The 25,660-nt window shown below is 35.9% G+C and overlaps 1 protein-coding gene and 3 long non-coding RNA genes across 4 annotated transcripts; 1 reads left to right on the top strand and 3 right to left on the bottom strand.

Annotated features, from left to right (window-relative positions):
- Positions 1-325: 325 nt before the first annotated feature.
- On the bottom strand, positions 326-1,012 carry LOC131943307 (U-scoloptoxin(16)-Er12a-like). Its single transcript, XM_059303338.1, has 3 exons — positions 915-1,012; positions 665-758; positions 326-492 (listed from the first exon to the last, which is right to left on the bottom strand). The coding sequence occupies exons 1-3, from the start codon at positions 991-993 to the stop codon at positions 384-386; spliced, it is 282 nt and encodes a 93-aa protein (XP_059159321.1). The 5' UTR covers positions 994-1,012; the 3' UTR covers positions 326-383.
- Positions 1,013-11,972: 10,960 nt separating this feature from the next.
- LOC131943306 (uncharacterized) lies at positions 11,973-14,322 on the top strand. The gene is made up of 5 exons (XR_009386880.1): positions 11,973-12,173; positions 12,736-12,879; positions 13,468-13,580; positions 13,869-13,926; positions 14,165-14,322. It is a non-coding gene; the product is annotated as an uncharacterized LOC131943306 (long non-coding RNA).
- Positions 14,323-22,220: 7,898 nt separating this feature from the next.
- On the bottom strand, positions 22,221-23,921 carry LOC131943308 (uncharacterized). The gene is made up of 3 exons (XR_009386881.1): positions 23,782-23,921; positions 23,091-23,184; positions 22,221-22,361 (listed from the first exon to the last, which is right to left on the bottom strand). It is a non-coding gene; the product is annotated as an uncharacterized LOC131943308 (long non-coding RNA).
- Positions 23,922-24,845: 924 nt separating this feature from the next.
- Positions 24,846-25,360, bottom strand: LOC131943305 (uncharacterized). The gene is made up of 2 exons (XR_009386879.1): positions 25,269-25,360; positions 24,846-25,005 (listed from the first exon to the last, which is right to left on the bottom strand). It is a non-coding gene; the product is annotated as an uncharacterized LOC131943305 (long non-coding RNA).
- Positions 25,361-25,660: the final 300 nt, after the last annotated feature.

Below are 25,660 nucleotides of genomic sequence, written 5' to 3'. Positions count from 1 at the left end.
AAGCCCGGTTTTTCCGACTTGATTACGCATACAAAGTCGAAATTTCGATAAAACTGGATTGTAATGTTTACCGGATTACAGTAAGTCCCCAAAACTCCGCATATTATAAAGTACTGAGGTGTAAAACGTTGAAAACTTTCAGAATTTCATGTGATTTTTTTGTGCACGATTACAATACTTCCTGTATAGGCCTACGAGAAATTAACGCAAACGTTTTGGGAAGCTCACTCCCGCTTTATTTGCTAGACATATCGAAAACTTTGCACACATACTCCATCCTATATAATACATTTAAATAAAAATATAAAAGTAATAAAAACAATAGTAAGAGTTCTTCCAATTTGCTTTATTTTCCTTTCTACAAGACAAGCATCTCAATTGATTTAAGGCTTTGCACTCATGGGACAGTCAACTAAAGCCTTACAACAGGTTGGGTAGCTTCCCCTTTCATACTCGACATTACAAGCTGCTGGATATTTCCTGTAGGTGCAGCTGTAAAATATTGGACAGATTAAAGCCGTATATACATATATATATATATATATATATATATATATATATATATATATATATATATATATATATATATATATATATATAAAATAGGTACAGAGGATTTATAAATAAATAGACTTTGCGAACAGTTACCAAGTTTGCAACTTACGTGTAGCAGTTGTAGCCACCCGGTACACATTCACATTTCTCACAGTTCGGACGGTTCCAGGTAAAGCCCACTTTGGCGCCACTAGGACACGCCCCTGTCATTATATCAGAAAGTTATAGCAACGGGGTCAATGTCTACAATTAAAATACTTTTTTAAATGCACAATTAATATCCTTCGACTGCTATGCAGTTACTGGTATTAATGAAGCTAAAACCATAGTTGATAAATGTGATCAAACGTTTAATGTACCTTTAGTAAATATGACGCCGGCAGCTGTGAAACTGACACAAGCTAAAGAGACCAGAACGACAAGTTGTATCTTGTTCATGTTGATGTAAGGTTTTGAAAGCAGCTAGTCCGCATACGGTAAGTTATAGCCCCGGGATATAAAAATAACTTTTTCATTTGTTCAATTTTTGACCCATCGATAAAATGAACATGGTAAAATTTATTCATTAGAACCCTTACTTCTTTTGTTAACTTAATTTCTGTAGACATGTGCGGGCTAGGAGATTGTGTAATTTCAAACACCAAGTGTTAATTGAGGTGCTAAATATGTTGCCTATACATATGAATGTTCCGCCTACACAATATTTATGATAAACAGTCAGACACAAGCCTACAACATTTGATGTATACATTAGTCAGACAAAAGCCTAGATCATGTGAGCTATACATTAAACAGACAAAAGTCTGAAAAATTTGAGCTATACATTAGCTAGACAAAAGCTTAGAACGTTTGAGCTATATTTAGATTATAAACTTGGAACATTTTACTCAGTCTATATAAAAACAAATCCGATAAGTTGTCTATGGACACAGGTTTGGGTTTTCAGTTTGTGTTTCAGTTTGGGTTTGTGTTTGCGTTTTTCTGTGTGTTTTGGTTTGTGTTTTGGTTAGTGTTTGCGTTTGTGATTGGGTTTGTGTTTGCATTTGTTTTTGTTTTTTTAGTTTTTGTTTGTTGTGATTAGAGTAAATTTGGAAAGTAATATATTTCCTAAACCAGGCAATGTGCTTAATAAACACACGTCATGTTACTTTATATGTTTTTCGCAGAGGCCTGGCCGGGACGGCTATTATATATATATATACATATATATATATATATATATATATATATATATATATATATATATATATATATATATATATATATATATATATATATATATATATATACAAAGTTTAAATTAAGCGTATGGACACATAAAAACTTATATGCTCTAGATGCACATCTATCTCTCACACCTGGTTACACAAAATCGATTGTGCTATCAAACAAAGGTAAAAGAAAGATATTAATTACAAATGGTTATTCATTAGAACCAATATGTCGTTGCTAGATAATGATCTTCTTACATTGTTGTGGCGGTTGACTGAATAATACATTTTTAAACTTATTGTTGCTTTTTGGGCTTACATATGCCAGACTGGTATATGGCAATTCCTCCCACACCATTACTAAGTTATTTACAAAGCTAGAAACACGTTATAATAAACCTCACATAGTTTCCTAAGAGCCCATGCGCTGTACACTTATGTTTTGGGACCTGGTTGCGATGGTTATATAGTTTTAGTATATCTTTGGCGGAGGGGTTGACACCATGGGTTACAGCACATTTTGTGTCCGAGCTAGTGACGAAACAAAATTGTGTGCTAGACCATTTCACAAGATCGACTCGTCCGATTTTTTATCCTTACCAAAGATTTATAGAAGAATACGAGTGACAAGGTGTATTCAATCTAAAAGTCGTCGCAAGGCAAATGCCACACATTCACTACTTAACACCAAGCCCAACTCAACTGTAACAACGCCACTGTTTCGATATGAGATCTCTACAGTTGTCATCTTTCCATTATAAAAAAAAAAAAAAAAAAAACACAACAAATCTCTGCCTGAGCTGTTTAACACCAGTATGTGGGTAAATTAAAAGATAATAAACAGATGATCGGATTAACCAACCGATGTCAAGCAACTCGATCATACAGGTTGATTAACAAACATTACGGGCTTTGTTTTGTTTCAACGATTTTGATAAAGATAAAAAAGTATTGTTTATTCTATACATACTTTTTTTTACCTATTTTGTTTATAACTTAACTTTATCGATAGAGCGATAAGTCATCAACAACAATGGGACTAGTGATATGAACAGAACTCACAGCGTGAAAACGAACGTATAAAACAGATAGAAAAAAATAAAAAAATCTTCAAGCGATTATCAATCAGTACTGCACAATTTATCAGTAACAGATTGCGACATAATTGTTTAATGTTTACCCAGAGGCGTATCGAGGGGGGGGGGGGGCGGGGGGTCGCGGACCGCACCGGGTGACACCATTTAGGGGGGTGACACCAAGGCAAAAAATAGCGAAATATATAGAGAAAAATTTGAGGGGGGGGGGTGCAAATCGTAAGTTTGAGGGTGGGTGCAAATCGAAAGTTTGAGGGGGGTGGGGTGCAAATCGAAAGTTTGATGGGGGGATGGTGCAAATCGAAAACTGAAAGTTTGTCCCCGGGAAAGGTCGCTACTGGGGGGTGACACCATTAAGTGCCGCACCGGGTAACATCCGACCGCTTAGCCACTGTGTTTACGTACACTGTCTATTTCAAGCACTATTGATGCGTGTAGTTAAAATTAATCTATTTTAGTGATATATACCAGTTCGATGTAAACATGACTAAAATAGCTACATTTTAAAATTAAATAATTAAATCAATAGTAATTTAACAAACGAATGAAAATTAAATGGGATATTACAATTGAAAATGAACAAGATGAAGCTCACTTTGATAAATGGTGAATATAAGAATCATGAAGATAAGAATAAAAGTAAATATTTAACATTAAACTCACACACCCTTACAGTCTTTCCCTTAGAGTCTTCAACATAATGTTTTTCAATTTACAAGGCGGGATAGCGTATGACTGCTAACTCAAAAAGTTTCAAATTCAGACCCCCGGACAATCGAGGCTTGTTAGCTGGGGACAGCAACCCATTTAGAAAACTCCAAAATGAAACAACGGCTGCCTTGCAGATTGTTGCTGAGTGAAAAAATGTCTGTTTGTGGGTTTGTGGTATCTCTTGGTAACTACAATTTTACTAATTTCGCATGCGCAATGAAGTTATTCAAGTCACGTTCGTGTTTGGTGACAATGCAAGAATATCGATTTTTAAAAATTTAATACTAAATTAAATTAGTTTCTAAAAATCAATATTAAATTACTTTGGTGAATTACAAAAAGATAGGTAACAGAGAATAAACATCAAGCGATCATTTCATTAGCATGATAACAGCGGTGAACTTTTTGTCACGGACGGCTAGTTAGCACAAGCGTTACGAAAGGGGAGATACGTATCTTTCAGAGATCGCAAGCTATTTAATCTGCCCCTAATAGCCGTCACTTATTCGAACCGAACCTGCTCTACTATTGTAAACATTCGGCGCGAACCACGGCTCACCTGACAGGTGGGGATTAGGGTGGTGGCTAAGCTGCGTGGTGTTTTCTATGGTCCCTATGAAGAGAATTATATATAGATAGATATTTTGTGTCTACTTATGAACGAATTACTAAAACGTAGAAAATAAAACACAAAAACTTCATGAAAATAAGCTTCTGAATGCACAGAAACAAGATATATAAAACAAGCTTGCTATCTTTGATTAAAACAATTGTTAACTCATGAAATTTCTTATTTCGACCAATTAAAAAAACAAAAACCCGTGTATTGTTACAAAAACACAGCCTCAAAAGTTTCTACATTGTGTTATTTAATAATCGCTATCGACTAAAGAAATGAAGATTCTGTAAATTAAAATAACAGTGTGTTCGACATTTTAGCCATTGAATATTGAAAGTCCTTTCTAAAAAAGAGGTAAGGAAAAAGTACCCCTTCCAAAACTGACGATCTATGGGGCGTGAAGTAGAGGCCTCTTTGTCGTTAAAAAGATACTCAACTTCAAACGTTAAAAATGATGAATAAAACATGTGATTTGTGTAAAAATGTAATTTTTTTCTGCTACAAGCCATATAGATTTAAATATTTATGCTTTTCTAGGACAGTGGACTACGTCCATTCTGCAGGTTGGGTAGTTTCCCTTTTGGTAGTTGACTGTAAAGTTTCTTGGAGATTTGCTGTAGTTGCAGCTGTAAATATACACAAGGGTATAAGAAGTTTCTTAAATTTTTTTTTAAAATCTTCGGGTTAACGTAATATGCACACACCAAAATACATACATTTTAATAAATAAAACCTCACCATAAGAAAACACATAATTAAGTAATTTAAACCATTTCTTTTAAGTCTGTTATAAAAAAAAATTGGGTAGGGTTTTCATCTCTTTAAAAATAACTTCAAAGTTTAATGTTGACATGGTATCAGGGGCGTAGCGTGGGGGGGGGGGGGGGGGGCGGGGGGTTCGGACCGCACCGGGTGACACAATTTAGGGGGTGACACCAAGGCAAAAAATAGCAAAATATATAGAGAAAAATTTGAGGGGGGCGGGGGGGGGGGGGGTGGGGTGGGGTGTGTGCAAATCGATAGTTTGAGGGGGGGGGGGGGGGTGCAAATCGAAAATTTGAAAGTTTGTCCCCTCTGGGGGTGACACCACTAAGTGCTGCACCGGGCGACACCCGGGCAAGTTGTTTAAAGAGCCTAAAAAAAAGATTATTTTCTTGCACCGTGATGGACAAGTGCTTTTGTAAAAAGTGTAACTAACACACTGAGTTGTAGTGTAAAAATAGGTAAACTTTCAAACCAGTTATGTTACTTATTGCACTTCTTTAAAAAAATTATAAAGGAATAAATAAATAAATATATGATACTAGCCGTTCCGGCCAGGCTCTGCACTGTCCTCTGTGAAAAAACCTATCTGTAAGGGACCGTGACTTGTGTGTTTATTAAACAGTATATATCCTCTATTACCCGGGTTTAGGAAATATGTTACTTTTCCAATTGATTGTCCATATGCTAATATGGTCACATAACAATAAACCTAATTCTAATTCTAATTCTAAACTTAACCCTAACCACACACAACCACAGCCAAAACTAAAACACAAACGCAAACGTAACGCAAAATAAACGCAAACGCAATTATAACATAAATGCAAATACAAACACAAAAACATACGTAAAAAATTCAGTGCAAATTAAAAAAAAAAACAACTAAAAAAATAGTTTTTTTTTCCCTGCTGTATTGTTTTTGTAACTAGTATATCGAGAGAACTTGTACAAAGGGACGTAATTTGTATACTTTTTCAAACAAAATTGGATTTTTTTTGTATAGGGTAATAAATTAATTTTAGTTTTGTTCTGTGCACATTATGTTAATCAAAAGTATACGTTATAAAATGACTATTTGGTTTGGAAAGATCAATATTGAGTTTTTAATCATCAGTTTTGCTTTTAGTACAAAAATGAACAATTAAGAAATATTGCACAATAGTGATCTACTCGAGTTTTTTTTTTACTTTAACCATGTCATCCACAAACATACAGAGACACAGAGTCCATATGAACTATATATATATATATATATATATATATATATATATATATATATATATATATATATATATATATATATATATATATATATATACCTATATATATATATATAAATTATATATCAATTATATGCAAATTATATACAAAATTAAATAAAACGTGGATGAAATTAGACACAAAATATAAAACACATTATCTTATACAGTTACTTTAAACATTCCTACATTGCTTGGCACTTACGCGAAGCACTTGTATCCGCCATGGATTAGGATATAGTAGAATTCTGTTCATCTTGGTGCGGTTTTTGTTAGTTCTTCTCGCTCAGAACCCTGAAAGTTTGATTAAGACAAGTCATTTGGGAATTTTTATACATTCACGGCTTATATTATACCACATCTGGTGTTAATTAAAGCATAAATAATTAAGTTTCGTTATTTTTGGAAATGACCCACGATGTGTGCACTGACATAACCTACAGAAATCGAACGAAGGATAAGAATGCGGGTAACTGGTGGGGCCTTAAGCAAGGCAAGATGGCAGGATAACCATTTTAGCATCACTGTGTTCTGTTTTTATCGTGCACAAAAGAAGGCCTACAAGAAAATATTTGTTATGTGTATGTAGTATGTACGTGTGCTAGCCTTTTTCACTAACTCGTCCCTATTGATGCTAGCATAAGGATAATGAAGGCGAACTGTGTAGAGTCAACTCTTTTTTTTAAGGGCTTTAATTTGACTTACTATGTATGTGAGTGTGTATACATGTTGCTCCGCAAATCTTGGAATACGAGAAAAATGGCCCGTTGAGGAAGGGTACAACGGGCGCTAGGCTGATAGTGCTGTCTCTTTTCTCTAAACTAAAACCAACCCACCCCCCCACACACCCCCCCACCCCCACACACACCCCCCACCCCCCCACACACACACCACCCCCCACCCCTCCACCCCCCCCTCCCCCCCAAAAAAAACATGTCTACCGTCTCATTCAACGAAATATAATTATATACTTTTTCCAGTGTCCGCCCCCTCCCAGAAAATTCTACCCCCACCCCTCTCCGGGGAGGAAAAAGTCTGAAAGAAACACTGAAACCAACCCACCCCCCACACACCACCCCCCCCCACCCCCACCCCCCCCCCCCCACACACACACACCCCCCCCCACCCCTCCACCCACCCCCCCCACCCCCCCCCCCCCCCCCCAAAAAAAAACATGTCTACCGTCCCATTGCAAGAAAACCACTTTTTAGATTAGACACATTAATTAGGCGGTAATTTTATTATAGAGTATCGATGAGGAAATTTCTTTTGAGTTGGGGAGGGGGGGCTCAGACGTTCTTACGCGGGGGTGGGGCTTCGCCCCTACCCGAAGAATTGTATGAAAGAAACTCTTCACGTAAACCACTTAGATTAGACCAAATTGCCTTTGTATTGAATGTTTACGCGATAATCAATGACGTCATATAAATGTGTGCACTATCCGGCTAGAGATTATTTTCTACTCTGTGCTAAATGTGTCGACGTCATACTTCGTTTTTCGAATTACTATGCATGTTTTTAAATTGCTTGTCTTTTCTCTAGAGCGTTCTTGTCAGACAGATAGATAGATAGATACATAGAGAGACAGCGAAACTATTAGTATTAATTAATTTAAATCATTTTACGTTGTTAGATTGTACTGAAATTTGGCGCAATGGTAGACCTTAGAAGACATTTTGTTGTAGTTGATAGGTTTTTTAAAATGAGAAAAGTGTATTCCTTCATAACAACTATTGTTTAATAACATAATTGATAATGCAACGAAATAAAGTGTCTTTATAATGTGTAATTACCTCGAGAATCAGCCAACTAATTTTGCGGAAGATGGCGGTGAAGGTATAGGCCCAGTGTAGGTTGGAGGAGATAGACTAGAAGGTTAACTTCGATCACTTACCCACTCTTAACGCTAAAGATAGGCTAGACGCTTTACCTCGATCAATTACCCACTGTTAACGCTAAGCTCTTTTAGACTCTTACTCATTATCCCTAAACTTAACCGAACATTAAGAACATAATTGAACCTAAATGTTACTGTACATACTTTGTTACATTCGTTTAATTTTCGTCACTGCTTTTCTCTTCGCTGGTCCTTTCAATTTTTTTGCCAAGTTTTTTCAATTTTTCCATGTAGGTCATTAAAATAAACCTTTCCAAGGTTTTTTTTTCCCACTCTTTAAGAATGTTGAGGAAATGAGTTAAGTAAGTGTCATTACATAACTTTCATGCACAATCAGTTGAAACCTTTTCGAGATGTTTTTTTTTTCCACTAACCGTTAGAACCCGCTTATCCGGTTATTCGTATCTCAAATTTTGTACATGTGTCAAAACAAATTTTATCTCGCTCGACAGCTCGTATAAACAAAAACCTCGCATGTCGGGGCACTCGCATCTTAAAACTTTTTATAAGCATTGAAGGATACAGGTGGGTAAAGGTATTATTATTTTTCAATCCTCGCAAACAAATATTTTACAAGGGTGGTAAAGATTTTGTTTTACTTTAAGGTGGCAAGGCTGCCGTGCTATGATTGTCTTGGATAACGTTTGACACTAGACGCAAAAAATGAAAACGTGAAATCTTACTTCTCCTTATTCCTCCTCAGTTTATTCAAGTAGTAGTGTCAAATACTAGAGCCTGTCTTTTATTATCTATATATGGCCAACGCGCGCTTTGGCCGACTTCGGGCTTCGACAGTAACATATGTATATATATATATATATATATATATATATATATATATATATATATATATATATATATATATATATATATATATATATATATATATATATATATATATATATATATATATATATATATATATAATTCTCTACGTGGGGACCATGCGAGACACCACCATGTAAGGGCTAAGCCGTTCCTACCCCGCTCTCTAGGCATATCGCTATCCGCTACCACCCCACCTCACCAATCTGGTGAGCAGTGGTTCACATTGAATCAGCGACGGCTATTAGGGGCGGATAATTTAGTTTTTAAATGATTTTTTACAAAGGGGAAATAATAAAAAGTTCTGGTTGATATTTTTCATTTCGACTATAAACTGTAGTCACGGACGACTGCTTCCAATGGGGCAGGCGGGGAGGGGGGAAAGAGAGGGTGAGCATAATCGTCCTTCACGAGCTGCTGATAGTGTATTCAAGCAAAATATTTTAATTTACAGCATTGTTAGTGTCGAAGTAGAACATAAAACATCTAATTAGCAGCGTATGGTACTTCGCGGGTCGGCTCGTTTTAAATGTTCAGCTATATTTTCGCTGCTTTTATAAACTCTTTCCATACGTTCGCACATTTGTTGTTGAGAATTCCAAATAAGACAAACATGTTTCGCAAACTTAGTCACAAAATGGTGAATTTTATTTTAACTTTGACTAACATAATCTATGTATAATCAGTCTAGTAATTCAGTCAACCACTATACAATAACATAAAATATTTGTAGGTTGAGATTTCAAACATAAAACATTTAGTATTTTATTTTTTCACTCATATTACACCCTCCAAATGATATTCAAATAAAATGTTAAACACAAACAACAACGTCAAATGTTTAAATTCGTTCAATGTTTTTTTTATTTTCGTCTCTATAAGGCATGCATCTTAGTTGGTTCAAGGCTTTGCACTCATAGGGCAGTCGACTAAAGCTTGACAGCAGCTTGGGTAGTTACCTCTTGCATAGGCAACATAACAGGCACTCGGATATTGCCTATAGGTACAGCTGTAAAATATAGTACAGGTTGTAAAAGATTAATCGGTTCTTTGGGTAGAGACATATATATATATAAATATATATATATATATATATATATATATATATATATATATATATATATATATATATATATATATATTTACACACACACACACATATAAATATAAATATAAATATAAATATAAATATAAATATAAATATATATATATATATATATATATATATATATATATATATATATATATATATATATATATATGAATCTATAAGATGAATACACACGTTATTTAACGTATAAAAACGAAAACATTCTGACCAAATTAGAAACTTACGTGTAGCAGTTGTAACCTCCCTGTACACATTCACATTTCTCACAGGGTGCTTTGTACCACACAGCCCCCACATTGGCTCCGTTAGGACAAGTTCCTGTAACATATCTTCAGTAATTAATAACAGCATCATCAGCTCCAATTGAAAAATTATCAATAATTGTACATCTTATACCATTAATATCATTGATTACTATGATTTATGAGGTGTTAATAAAGTTAACTACTGATGTGTTGAAATTGAATAAACGGTTTGCGCACCTTTGGTAAATAGGAACCCGGCAGTTGCGACACTGACACAAGCTAACGAGACGAACAATGCAAGTAGAAGTTTGTTCATCTTGAGACAAGGTTTTGTTTTGACTGCGTCTAGATCAGATTCTATGAAGTGATTCGCAAGTAACCGCAGGTGGTAGGCGGGTTTTATACTTTCAATGTTACACCACCTTTTCTGCACGCAGTGAGCAGCAGTTGTTTAACGAATATTTTAAAATTTCCTGCAATTTTGATTCATAAGATGCATGATTAACTTGTTAAAAACTTACCAGGATGCCTTTTGTTCAAATTGATTTGCGTATGCAGATGTGTGTTGGCCGATTAAATAAAATGTAGAACAACAAGAGTCTACACCACATCTGTGATTCATCAACAAACACCGTGACTTACTTTAAATTTCTTAACCGCTGAGTTAAAACAGCTACACAATGCTCAGATGTCACCTGCATAATTTGCAACATGTGTCACGTTGTCACGCTGTCACGCTGTCACGTTGTCACGTTGTCGCGTTGTCACGTTGTCACACTAAACACAATGCTCAGATGTCACCTGCATAATTTGCAACATGTGTCACGTTGTCGCGTTGTCACGCTGTCACGCTGTCACGTTGTCACGTTGTCACGTTGTCGCGTTGTCACGTTGTCACACTAAACACAATGTTCAGATGTCACTTGTATAATTTGCAACATGTGTTACGTTGTCACGTTGTCACGTTGTTACACTAAACACAACAACAACAACAACACGTGTTGACAAAATATTAGAATAATTTAAACGTCGCTGAATCAGCCGGATTCACTTGACCGAAAACTTGTAAGCTAGCCCGCTTCACAATCTTAAAAGTTATTAATGTAGGACTACCTTCTTACGATGGCATATTAACTAGGGACAAACGTGTTCTATGCTCTACTTATAAACAACGCATTTGCCAACCACCAGTCACGAGTTCGAAACCCGGGTTCAAGACCGTCAAGAACTGCCCCTCATGTCCTACCCCAGGTAGTGAGACACACTGGGCGGGGGGGGGGGGGGGGGGGGAAGCAAAACTCCGAAGGGAAGACACGTATTCAGCGACTGATAACATGGGTGAGAGAAATTCTCAATCTTTAACCCTTATCCAATGTGCCTGGCTAGTTAGTAATATCTTGAGATGGTAATGATCCTATGAGAGTGAGATAGAGAGAGAGAGAGAGAGAGAGAGAGAGAGAGTATGCACCCCATGCGAATGGCTATCTCTGTATCTGTCAATGATCGGATCACTGAGTAACAAATAGATATACCCGCACTTCCTGTGTGGATCAGCCAACTAACTCAATGATAATTGCTCCGTCTCTAAGCAGTTTGAATCTATAAATAGAATAACAAAAGGAAGGAAACGAAATTTTAACCTGACTTCCGCCATTAAAAAAAGTAACATGAAACCTAGAGTTCACGACACATCGCATAGGAATTTAAAATAAATATTAGGCCTATAGGTTTAATACATATTGCATAGAATATAGAAATTTAGATCTAGTGTTCTGATTAGTAGTTATTTCATGTTTATTAGATTATAGTCTAGAATCTAATCATACGGCTGCATAAAAAGAAAGTTTGAAGGAAATAGAATAGGAATCTAGAGAAGCGGAGGTAAGAAGGTTAAATTAGTAATTTACATGATTTTATTGTAGTTTCACTGTTTGTTAGGCCCAATTATTAAATCTTTAGATCAGAGGTCCAGCTTGATCATGTGGGGTATCTATTGTGGTGCATTGGAATGAAAAGCCCACATACTTAAATATAGAATCTAGTAGGCCTATACTATAACTGTACTGCCCTATACTTTAAATTTGTTGCCACAAGAAAAAAGCCTATTTACTATTAATTAGGCCTATTAGTTATAATTTAATTAAATTGAAATATTTGAGTATCTTTATAGTTTATAGTGAATGCATGCTAATGAGCATTATTCAAGCTGCTGTTATATTTAGGCTCATAGGCCTATATCCATATACTCTATAGCTTAGGCTATATACTATAGACTATATATTATATACCAATATTGTGCATAAAACTTAAAGCATGTAAGCATACACAATAATAATTATCATTAGACCTATAGTTACAGTAACTAAGACTCGTACTATTTAGTACTACTTTAATAGTACCTTTAAACTATTAAGCATAATGAAATAATGATTAATGATTTCAGTGTTTTCCGCACTCGAGAGGAAAGAGGTTGCAGGGAACTTAGAGACTAATCTTTGCCAACATACTGGATTTCTGGTGATGACAATAGCAGCAGATAGTATGCGGCTCAGTTAATACTAAAAACAATTGATTTTACTAATTAGTGGTAAGCTCTTTTTTAAAATAATAAATTATAACATGGTATCGCAAAGGTTCAGGTTGTCCAATAAATGGTAATTAGAGTCAGGTTTAGGACTATAGTTTAATGCTTGGTTAGTAATATGCATCAAGTTGGGAAAGACATAGAAATGGAAATACATAGAATTTAATGTGTTCATTCGCAAACGTTACTATTTAAATTTTTTTAGGCCTGCTATTTATTGCTGAATAATAAAATCACTATACTTATCCACTATATTATGTTTAAATAAAGTGAGTTTAGATCAGTCGAGTAAATAAATTTAATAGCAAGACATAGCTAAAATTTACAATGAATATATATATACATATATATAATATATATATATATATATATATATATATATATATATATATATATATATATATATATATATATATAATTTGATTGCTATTTTATAAAAGTATGTAAATCACAGACCAAACATTACTTTGTATTGTGTCTACAACTTAACAAAAATGCTACTACTTTGATGGATTGCACTAAATAGGGGTTAGCTTTAATTTAATAATTTGTGAAATATTCTTGCTAATCTATGTGTAAATTGCTTTTCAGGACTATGAGTGTGTGTTTGGCCATCCTGATTTCATAACTACAACTGATGTTCAATTACAAGGGATATTAATCAGTCTCCGTGGACTATACACTGTGCCTAGTTTCATCCTCAGGTAACTGTACTATAGGCATAACCCATTTTTTAAAGTAATTATTATAGCAAGAGATAGCATTGTATGTTATAATAAATATAATGGATTTTAATCCAAAATATTTTATTAATTATTGTCTTTTTTTTTAATTCTAATAAATCAGTGAGTTGTACAACATAGAGGGTATTATATTTGAATGATAATTGAAACACATATTGTTATAGAGCTCAAAACTATGTACTTATCTAATATAATTAATATAGTGAAACAGTTTTATTGAAGCATATTATTTCATATTTTACCACACAGAGACTGATGTGTAAGCTTAAAGTAAAGACATCAAATCAAAGTATCAGCCATCAAGAGGGTAAATATTGATAGTCTACTTCATTAATCTTCAATATGAATGAACACAATTTTAAATCTATAATCTTTGCTGATAATGTTTGTTTCTTGTTATTCATCATGTTCAGTGCTTTATCTTTTCAAAGTAATTAGTTATAGTAAAGAAATATTAGAGATAGTAATATAAATTTGTAATTTATTTTTCTTGCAAGTTCCACAAAAGAAAGTATCAAAATATTTTGCCTTTATTTCATTTACAGAAAAACATTCAAAATCATATTGTGATACACAAGTCAAGCAAGTCTGACCAGCATTTTGATACAGGCCAAGAAAAAGCTGGATACTTGATTGGAAGGGTTGCACAAAAAACATGGATTATCACTAGGGAAACAAGCTCGCAATACAGTTCACTGTTAGGACAGCAAGCCAAATACTTCTAAACTTATTTGAATCATTTTTGCTCTTTATTATAATTCATCAAATTGTCTTATTAAATATATAAATTTATATATATACACAATTCCTAATATAGAATTTCTAAAAATGTTTTATTATAATATTTAAAAATGAAACAAACATGTTCCCAGAACACAGCCACATAATGTCAACATGTTCCCAGAACACACAAAATGGCAACATGTTCCCAGAACACACAAAATGGCAACATGTTCCCAGAACACACAAAATGGCAACATGTGCTGAGAACACAAAAAATGACAACATGTGCCGAGAACAATGCCTCTTACAGATGACATGTTCCCAGAACACAGCCCGTAGTTGGTCTGCCATAAAAAGTTAACAATACTTTACTTTTTCCTTAACAATTTTACAAGCAGGTAGTAAAGCCATAAATCTTTACTGTGGATATAGCCAATAAATAGGGTAACCTTCACTATATGCAATTTGTAGTTTTCAATGCCTGTCCCATGCATATTATTTAGCCTATTGTTTTGGGTCTTGCTTCATTTACTCAAATTATATAGGCATGAGAATTTTCATTTTAATCTGCAAAAGCTACATTCTGTACATTATTAATTTCAAACTACATCATATATTTTTCTCTTCTCTGATAAAAAATATTCCTCATATTGTTTGTGTCAAGTATTTTATTTTTATCTATGCAATGCTATATTCTTATTTTATAATAATTACTTTTATACAAATTCTTTTGAAAACTGTTCTTTATTGATTTGTATCATTTTCTTTATTTCTGAAAAATAAAACTTTGTTTGGGAATCCTTTTTTTTGTTTCTGTACAAATTAATAAATATAAATACCTACCAGGCTTAATATCCAGCAACATTAAACAATTAAGTAGGGCCTATTGTTAGTAATGGTAAATTATATACTAATTAATGTGATTTCAACTGTGTCAATGTTGCTACCAACTCCAATAATTAAAACTGAAGCCATTTACTATGAAGTAAAACTTGGGTGTAATCCAAATCCACCCAGTTGCCGGGGGCAAGGTACCAAACATGATGTCCAGTAGAGGGTTAAGAAAGTATCATTATTAAATCACTATTAAACCCCTCCTCGCCTACGCCATTGCTTGTATGCATATGGACGTTATCGGAATTTACTGTATTGCTTATAAGTCGAAAATGCGAAAAAGACACGTTTAACATTACTAGTTTGAAGAATAACATTCATGTTAGCCGAAACAGGTGTATTCTAAAGTTGTTTAAATTCATTTTATTGTTCATTAAGATTATGATGTAGTAAAATATAGGCCTATTTAAAAAAAGCATAACTAAAAAGTGTTTAAACGCATTTTCCTCTTAGAAAAGCCTCACATGTATGATATCATTAACATTACGGCAAATCAAACCCTTGAAGAAGCCCCATCAACCATTCAATTATTACGATGGGCAACAAATAAAACGCCCGCATCAAGGTACAGTCCTTATGCTATCGACATTAGCTCAACCCCGGCAACTAACGTGTCCCAAAACCAAGAATTGAAATCTTGACCCATTATTCTGATTAATTAGTGGTTAAACATATTTAGGCATCTGAAAACGTTAGTTTTTAATCTAGTGTACTCAAAAAGGAACAACATAAAGCTTTATGCCGCCTTAAAAACCCAATCCCATGTTACGCAAGGCGTCGATAGAGAAAGAATAAGGCTTTGAGTCAGAACAGGCAAGGGCTTAGATAACTGCCAAAATACCTAATCTGTAGACCTCACAAGTCTAGACGATATATTTGTGCCTCTGTTTTTAGACTTTCAGAACAAATGCATGTGATGTGGTCAGTAGGTACATAAAAGAGAAAAGTCGTTTTAATCTAGAGACTTCAAACATTTCTGAAGGACCGAATTTGAACTTGTAGGCCCTATATATCTATTTATATTTATAGAAATGAAAGTATGTTTATCTGTTTGTCCTATATGAATTACTACATCTTTTTCATCGGATCGCCATAAAACTTTGTGAACAGAGTTTTTTCCAGGAATCTATTCGGAGGGGGGGGGGGGGGGGGGGAAAGCAGAGCCCCCCCCCCCACCCCCCGAAGAAAGTCTATCGACCCCCCCCCCCCACCCCCGAACGAAACGGAATTTATATAGAAAAAAATACTTTTAACAGTGTCCGCACGCCCCCCCCCGGAAAGATTTCGCCAGGGCGGCACCCTAGCAGGAAGAAGAAGCGTAGCAACCTATTCCGGCAGCCGGGGCGAACTATCAATTATGTGCCAACCCTATTCAAACGCTGGCAAAAAGGCGCCCATCCCTACATACACTCCCCTATATAAAATAATTGAGGATATCAGCCATGTATAAATCTGTTTTCTTAAATTTTACTGAAGAATGAGGATTTTTTAAAAAATTGTCTACCCCTTTTGGCGCCCCATTCGATCTGGGGTCTCTGACAGGAAGCAATGCAATTTTTCTCCATAAAAATAAAAGCCAGATGCAATTTGACACTGTTCGTACGAGAGTCATAAAATTTTGGGTAGTTGGTGAAAAGGGTTTCGAGAAAGAAAAAAATTCTTAAGTGTGGCACCCTGGGAGGGTTCGATTTTTCTAATTATACGATTATGAGCTCAGAATCCAGAGGGGAATCCAGAGGGGCTATCTCATCAATTACGGTCATAGGTAATACTAGATTCAGCAGAGGCGCAGCGAGGGGGGCGGGGGTACATATGTCCCCGGGCGCCAACCCTAGGGGCGCCAAAATGGTTGGAAAAATTTAAAAGCTCATTTTAGCTATAGTTTTGCATTATAAATATTTAAAAAATACGGGGAGGGGGCGCCAAATTGAAAGTTTGTCTCCGGCGGGAGGGGGGGGGGGCGCCAAATTGAACATTTGTCCCCAGGCGCCAGGAATGGTGCTACGCCTCTGAGATTCAGTGATAAAACTACACCAGGTTCATCCGCCAGCTCCCCGGCGGTTGAGTGGCCCAGAGCGGCCAAGACCCATCTCGGGCGACACTACGGTTTAGATGGGCTACTATAAATGTTCACTAAGTAGAATAATGAGCGCCCGCCGGCGCCCTGGCAGTTGGCGACAGCGAGCGCCCCGGGCTCTACAGAGAGTGCCTCCTTAAAGAGCACCCTACAATAGGGACACGGTGGCACACGACATTTTATAATTAAACCGAATTAGGGGCGCCCCTGCGGAAATATAACCAGTGGCTCCCTGGAGCGCCAAGGGACGCGTCTCTAACACATGGGCGGTCGCCAATGTGTGTTCTACCTCACTATTACAGAGGTTGATTAACGTACACTCAAGGCTTTCATACAGTGAGCCTTGGTGCGTCTAGGCGGCAGTGTGGACAAACCCGCGCCCCAAAAACGAATATGTGGGTTTGTTTGTTTAAGCATTATCAAAGATTTCATTCGTTTGTCATTCAAATTTGAGAAGTTAATGCTAATACCCCTGTGGTGGTTTCTACGAAAAAAAATTCGATTTGGTGGCGCCCTGGCAGGGTTCCATTTACCTCCCCGGGTTTTCCCGTGAGTACTATGGTACCTTTGTTCGTTTTAATAATTGCGAAACGCTATGAATATGATGGGCTACTATAATCGCTCACTATACCGAGTGAGGCGCCTTCCTACCTAGGCCCACCTACCTACATACCTAACTCCCTGCCTACGTACCTACCTATCTACTAACCTGCCTGCGCTGCTGCCTGCCTACCTACTTTCCTACCTACCGTTATTCCTGCCAAACTGCTTTCCTTCCACCCCGCCTGTCTACACACCTCACATCCTACTTACACACACACATATCTTCGTATGTATATATGTATGTGTTAGTGTGCTCTAGGACTATGTATTTTTACATTTTTGTTGTTACGTAGAACTATTCAGTATAAAGGAGTTTCCTTTTTTTTGACGTTGTAACTGCCGCTAAAATATTCTTTTTTGTATGTGTGCATAAAATAGTGTAGGTTTATTAACAAAAGTAAATTTTAGTATGTATTTAAGTGTATATAATCATTTTCGTTAAGCCAATGTGTTCATAATCTTAAATTTAAAAACCCATGAAACTCGATAGCCAAAGATTTAGAATGAGAATAATTGCTATTTAACCAGTAACACCTATTCTAATTATTGTAATAATATTTTTTAAAAATAAATATACACAGAGATAGATTGTTTTCTTATATAATTTATTTAAAAAGTCAACTGTATTTCATAACGAAAATTAACACAAAATACATTCGAATAGAAACTGTCAAGGGAGACTACTCTAATATTTGTAGGAATAATAGTTTTTATTTAGAGTTTTTTTTTTATTATTAGAAGAAAAGTTAATCATGTAGGTTCTATACAAGATTACCTTGCATTTAAAAAAAAAAGATATTCGATAAGTTTAGAATGAGAAATAGTCAAAATTATTTATTATATTCATTAGTTGTTTTTTTTAATAATATAGTACAAAGACCTGTTTTAATTATTTTAATCAATAAATTATAAATGAAGATCGAGGATCTATATTTTTTTTAAAAATAGTTTAACTGTCCCTAAACAATTGTATCAATCGCTGAGAAATTAAGAATTAATAATTACGTTTAACGCTTTATTAATTAAACGAGTTGAATTATTTCCGTTTTGATAAACTCTCTCTCTCTTTATAACTACTAACGCTTTATATTTATCATTGAGTTTCTTAAGAGAAAAATACAGGAGAGCGGTAGTTATCATTGACTCTGTCATTGATAATTTCATTGAGTCTTTCATAGAAAATAGTGTTTGATCGGCTGGAGTATGTGTGAGAGAGAGAGGGACAGAGGGAGAGTGAAAGAGTGAGAGAGAGAGTGAGAGAAAGAGACAGAAAGAGAAAGAAAGAGAGGCAGAGAGAGAGACCGAGTGAGAAAGAGAGTCAGAGCGAGAGAGAGAGAGAGAGATATAAAAAATTGAGAAAGAGAGAGAGAAAGATAGAGGGAGAAAGATCAAATTAGTTTTCATTTCACCCAGATTCTTTCAATGCATTTAAGTGTAAATAGTACATTTCGTGGTCGAATGGTAGAGTGTTCCGCTGCTCACCTGAACGTCTCGAGTTGGGATCCTATGCTCGAGTACGTACAGAATTCCTTAAGTCCACCCAGCTCTGATGGATACCTAAGACCCGTTAGGTTAGGGAAAGGAAAGACGGCTGGGCATAGTGCTGACCACACTATCACTTCATATGCAGAGATCAACAAAACATGTGAACGCTACTTCCCCTATCACGTGGATATTAAATTGGTTTCACAAATTAAAATAATAAAATTTGTTTGAGAAATTTCCTTTATGGCATCTATAATTTTATAGCCTCTTTTTGAGCCTATTTGTAGTACGCTTTAAACAGCATCGCCATCAAAGGAAGGGTGTGGTTGGGCAGTAGCATGCACGATTGCTGACCTGAAAGTCTCTTGTGGTTCGGATCCATAGGACGCGCCGCCATAGTCACATGGATGTTAAGGAAAAGTCAATGTGGCTGTTTATACAAATGACCACATTACCTATTTATAATTCATAGTCACCAAAAAACGTGGACTGTTCTTCATCTTCCCCAATGACTAGTAGTTCGGATTGAAAATGTTTGATGTTTCTGTATAAAATCACTATTAATGCAAAATACGGGATCAATAAAATGGCTCATTGCACGATCAACCGTGTCATACATTTGCGCTTCTAAATATTTTTATTCATTTATTAACAGAAAAATTAAAATATCTTTTTTTTTAAGAAAAGTTTGTGATACATATTTCGAAAAAAATTAAGATTGTAACGAAGAGCTAAGCATTTTACGTGAAGTTTTATTGTATCCGCAACTTCTTTTTCAGCGTGAGATTTTAAAAATTGTAACTAGATATTATATACTGATCTACTAGCAGGACGCTTTCAGGCAAGTGTCGAATTGTCCAATTCGGGGAAGTGTCCATTTGTCCAATTCGGGCATGTGTCTTTCGGGAATAGACCCTAGTCGCAGCGATGTACAATTTATTTTCATCACTTATCTATATTTAAATAAAGCAATGTATGTGTGTTTGTCCTTTATGCATTACTACACCTCTCATCATATCGCCGTGAAACTTTGGGAAGTTGTTGAGAATAGTCCTGGGGAGGTTTCCGCGAAAAAAAAAATTTCAAATTCGCAGGGGTGGCGCCCCGGCAGGGCGCGATTTGTTTTTCTCTATATACCGTATATAAAAATAAAAGTCGATTTTGGTTTGGCATCGTTCATCCGATAGCCATGAGACTTTAGGGAGTTCATTATACCACTCTAGGGAAGGGTTCTGTAAAAAAATAATTTTTAATTTCGCAAGGGCGGCGCCACGGGAGGGTCCGATTTTTTCTCTATATACGGTATATAAAAATAATAAAAGTGAGTTGCAGTGACACCGTTCATCCAATAGGCATGATTCTTTGGGGAGTTCATTATAAAACTCTAGGGAAGGGTTCTGTAAAAATCATTTATAATTTCACAAGGGCGGCGCCACGGGAGGGTGCGATTTTTCTCTATATACGGTATATACAAATAAAAGTCGATTTTGGTGTGACACCGTTATCCGATAGCCATGAGACTTTGGGGGAGTTGATTAGAACAATTCAGGGAAAGGGTTCTGTAAAAAAAAAAAAAATCCTTTTTTAATTTCGCAAGGGCGGCGCCACGGGAGGCTGCGATTTTTCTCTTTATACGGTTTATAAAAATAAAAGTCTATTTCGGTTTCACACCGTTCACTCGTGTACCATGAAACTTTGGGGAGATGATTAGATCACTCAATGGTAGGGTTCTGCAAAAAAAAAATATTGTTTAATATTGCAAGGGCGGCGCCCCCGGGGGGGGGAGCGATTTTTTTTCTCTATACACGGTATATAAAAAATAAAACTCGGATGCGGTTCATCCGAGTGCCATGAAACTTTAGGGAGTAGATGAGAATACTCCCGAGAATATTTCTGCAAAAAAGAAAACTAAGGTTTCTTATGGGCAGCGCCATATAGGGTACAACTTTCGTCAATACACGGTTTGGCGCCCAGAGTTTTAGAGCGACGATGTTGGCGCTTGGCATCCGTTAATCGAGCGTCCTGCATAGCGAGTAAGGGGTACTACTATATTCAGCGGTAAAACTACAACAGGCTTATAAAAATAACTTTGTAACGCGTGGAAGTCCTTCTGTACAGTTTCGTCACCTTGCCAAAGATGAAAAAATAACTTTTTGAATATTAGGAGCCTACTGTAGAGTTACGTCACTTTGCGAATGATGCAATAAGCATCTATTATTAGACAATCCAGTCGGAAATTGAGTTCGAGCACCTAATAATAGACCATTAGTAACGCTAGCATATTGCATCAGTCACGCTGATGTATAAAACACGTCTAATATTTTTTTAGAAAAAGAAAAAAATCCTGTTCATTTGTGTCACCTTAGCGAATGACGAAATCAGCATCATTATTAACAGGATGCTATTTGGCACGATGGCGCCTGTTAGTTTTAAGGAGCCAGTGGTCGTACGCCGCGCCTTTGCGGTAGTGTAATCGGGGGGTGGGGGCCCTGAGAGCGCCCCTCTACGTCTCTGACACGTGGGCGGTCACCGAAGTGTGTTCTACCATATTATTTCGGTGAGTGATTAATGTACATTCAATGTTTTCATGCGGTAGTGTGGGTAAACCTGTGTTCCGATATTTATGATCCAAGCGCAGGCATTGTTTACATTTAAATAACTCACTTTTAGAAAAGACGGTCACGCGTCTAAGAAAATATGATTGGTAACGCATTGGTGAAATCCTTCTAATACATTTCGTCAAACTTACTTCTATCCCCGCGGCAACGCGCGGGGGACGGGTACGCTAGTAATTCATAAAACAAAAAACAAAAGCCAATCAGGTTTCATTGATTTATTTTGTTCACACCCCGGGTCACGTCCATCAAGTTGCGGAACATTTTACACAGCAGGTAGGGTATTGTCCCATAGTGAGTATTACTCTTTTACAAGACGGACTGGCCACGTTCACGTGGGGACAGCTTGACATTTGATTTAAATGCATAAGCATAAATAAAGAATAAACAAACACACATACAATATATATATATATATATATATATATATATATATATATATATATATATATATATATATATATATATATATATATATGTGTGTGTGTGTTTGTTTGCAAATAAAATTATATATATATATATATATATATATATATATATATATATATATATATATATATATATATGTATATATATATATATGCATATATAATATACACACATTTCCTTGTATGTATATACATAATATTCTCCGTTATGGAGTTGAATACGAACGATATAATTTTTTAAAAGTGTACAGAATAGCATGCAAGTTGATTGATTCGTCTCATCCCTTCTTCTCTTTTTTAAGGAATTGGATGAAATTTGGTACTGAAGTTATCAGATTTTGAGAAACATTATGTACAGTTAGTACCACTACCGGTTACCTAAAATCGCCCAAAAGTTGTTACAGAACAACAAATTTAAAATAATAGTTAAATAAGAAATTTTCATCAACAAACGGTATTTATGTTTAAAGACACACACACAGACAAACAGACAAGTTTGCAAAACTAAGTTTTTTTCGACTCAGGGAGGTAAAAAACGTCGAGATTTTGCAGGATCACAATACTTTCTCTCTATTTCCTATACGAGACATTAAAAAAAAATATTCTGCCATATTCTGTCCATATACTGGAGCCTGGTGTAACTTACATATAGCAGGTGTAGAAGCCATCATAACATCGGCAATGTTGACAGTCGGGCCGGAGATAATTCTCTCCTAAACGGTATGGCGTTGGACACGGCCCTGTTATAGAACGACATAACACAATCTAACTTTAAAGTTATTGATACTTTTCTATTAATAAAAAAAAATGCCTGTCCATCTATGATATAATTTCTTTTTTTTTTCCTTGAAAATATACTGACCCGTCATGAAATGTAACAAAATACCAGTCATAAAATTTTTTTACGAGATATGTTTCTTTTGTATGAACAATTAATGTAAGTCTTAACTGTAGACATTAAGTCTGCCATTACAATGTAATATAATGTCCGTCTCTTTTGCAGACCAAAAATCTGTCTCTAATTTAGAACAAATCTGTCTTCAAGAATTGTCAATTTATAAGAAAATGGCATTCTCTTTAAATTCTAATTAAAAAGGAATTTTTTAAAAGGCCTCTGCAAAATCCGCCAAAACTGTAAACGAAAAAAAAAAAACAAAAAAAAAAAAAAAAAAAAAACAAAAAAAAAAAAAAACACAACTAATATTGAAAGCAAACAAGCCGCTACAGTGGGCAGCAAAACTGTAAATTATAAAAAACAAAATTAAAAAAAAACAAAACAAAAAATAACTTATTTTGAAAACAGACCAGTCGCTACATTGGGCAGCACCAAAACGTACCCGTCATATTGTAATGACTAGTGGTGTCCTCGTAGGTTAGCGTGAAGCAGGTCCTGATCAGCAGGCTGACGAGAACGAGTGCTTTCATGTTGGTTAAATGCTTCGGCAGGCAGCTGATACAAGCTAAACCGTCAGATGCACTAGATCGCCTGCTTAAAATACACACAATGACAGACCGCAGTAGATTTAGTTCAAGCTCCATGCGGGCGGGTTTATACCCACAATGACAGTCCGCAGTAGATCTAGATGGAACTCCATGCGGGCGAGTGGGATTTAAAAAAAATAAACAATAATATATATAAATCGGTGTTCATTATACGTGGCGAATGTCTGCTTGCTTGAAACTGTGGGAGGGACAGGGAGATAATCAGTGCTGTAGATGTGTGTGTATGTGAGGGTGGGGGTGGGGGGTGGGAAGCAATGACAATGTGATGATACTAACACCATCATAGCTTTACGGGAGAGGGTGTGGGGGGGGTGGGGGCAGTGTTTCTTCCAGACTTTTTTCTCCGGGGGGCACTTGAAATTTTCGGGGGGGGGGGGGGGTAGACTTTCTTCGGGGGGCGGACACTGTTAAAAGTATATATTTTCTATATAAATTATATAAATTTCATTTCGGTGGGGGGGGGGGGGTGGGAAGAGATGACAATGTCACAATACTAACAGCACTATAGCTTTATAGGAGAGGGTGTGGTGGGTTGAGACCGTAAAACTTTAGCTTTGGAGGGGGGTGGGGGAAGTTGGAACTGAGACAGTATGAAGCTGTAAGGCAAGGAAGGGGAGGGGGCGACAAGACAACAGTATGGCGGTGGTTGGAAAGGGGGGGGGGGTGAGACTGCATTAAAAGCTTTGCGTATGTGTGTGTGTGTGGTCAGAAAAACAGATTTAAGCCGAGTGTGCGGGTTTTAGTGAGGAGGGGGGGGGGGGCTGAGGTGGTGTGAGACAGCAAAGTTACTTTCATTCTTTAAAAATGAACCGATCTATCGCGACTCCAATAACGTGGTGTATAAAGTTTCTCAAGAGACTAATTTACAATGAAAGTAAGTAAAAACAAATCATGTACTGTTTGCAGTATATCTTTATTTCAGATGAGTCCGTGGTCTACATTACATTGTTTATTTATCCTCGTCAGCACAGACCACCCGTGGTGCACAACAAGCGGGGTAGTCTCCCTCTGTGTCGTAGAAGATCTCACAGTTGCCTAACACGGCCATCGTAGGGCAGCTGAGGCATAATCAAGCAAGATAAACTTTCATATATATATATATATATATATATATATATATATATATATATATATATATATATATATATATATATATATATATATATATGCACATGTGGATGAATAAAGATAATGTACAATTATTGTATTATTGTACATATTCTATGATATATCCATTTAATACAATATAAATGCATAATACCATCTCTTAAAGTTGTATATTGTTATTCTAGCAGTTAACATATTTCCGAGATTTCCTTACTTGACGCATCCAAACCCATCTTCGTAACAGTCGCACTTGACACAACCCTCTTCAAACCAGGACTCGCCAGGTTTAACGCCGCCCGGACAAACTAGCGGGTTGCAATAAAACAAGGGAACTTAGGGCAAATGGGTTTCTTTGTGGGTAGCAATAAAATATTGGGAACAAGGCAAATGGGTTTCTTTGTGGGTAGCAATAAAATATTGGGAACTTAGGGTAAATGGGTTTCTTGGTGTGTAGCAATAAAATATTGGGAACAAGGCAAATGGGTTTCTTGGTGGGTAGCAATAAAATATTGGGAACAAGGCAAATGGGTTTCTATGTGGGTAGCAATAAAATATTGGGAACAAGGCAAATGGGTTTCTTTGTGGGTAGCAATAAAATATTGGGAA

The sequence above is a fragment of the Physella acuta genome, unplaced genomic scaffold (assembly GCF_028476545.2).
Source record: "Physella acuta isolate Inbredline_101_S28 unplaced genomic scaffold, ASM2847654v3 ptg000452l, whole genome shotgun sequence".
Classification (NCBI taxonomy): Eukaryota; Metazoa; Mollusca; class Gastropoda; family Physidae; genus Physella; species Physella acuta.
The sequence above is the reverse complement of the archived record's forward strand: the minus strand, read 5'-3'. Positions and strand labels throughout refer to the sequence as shown.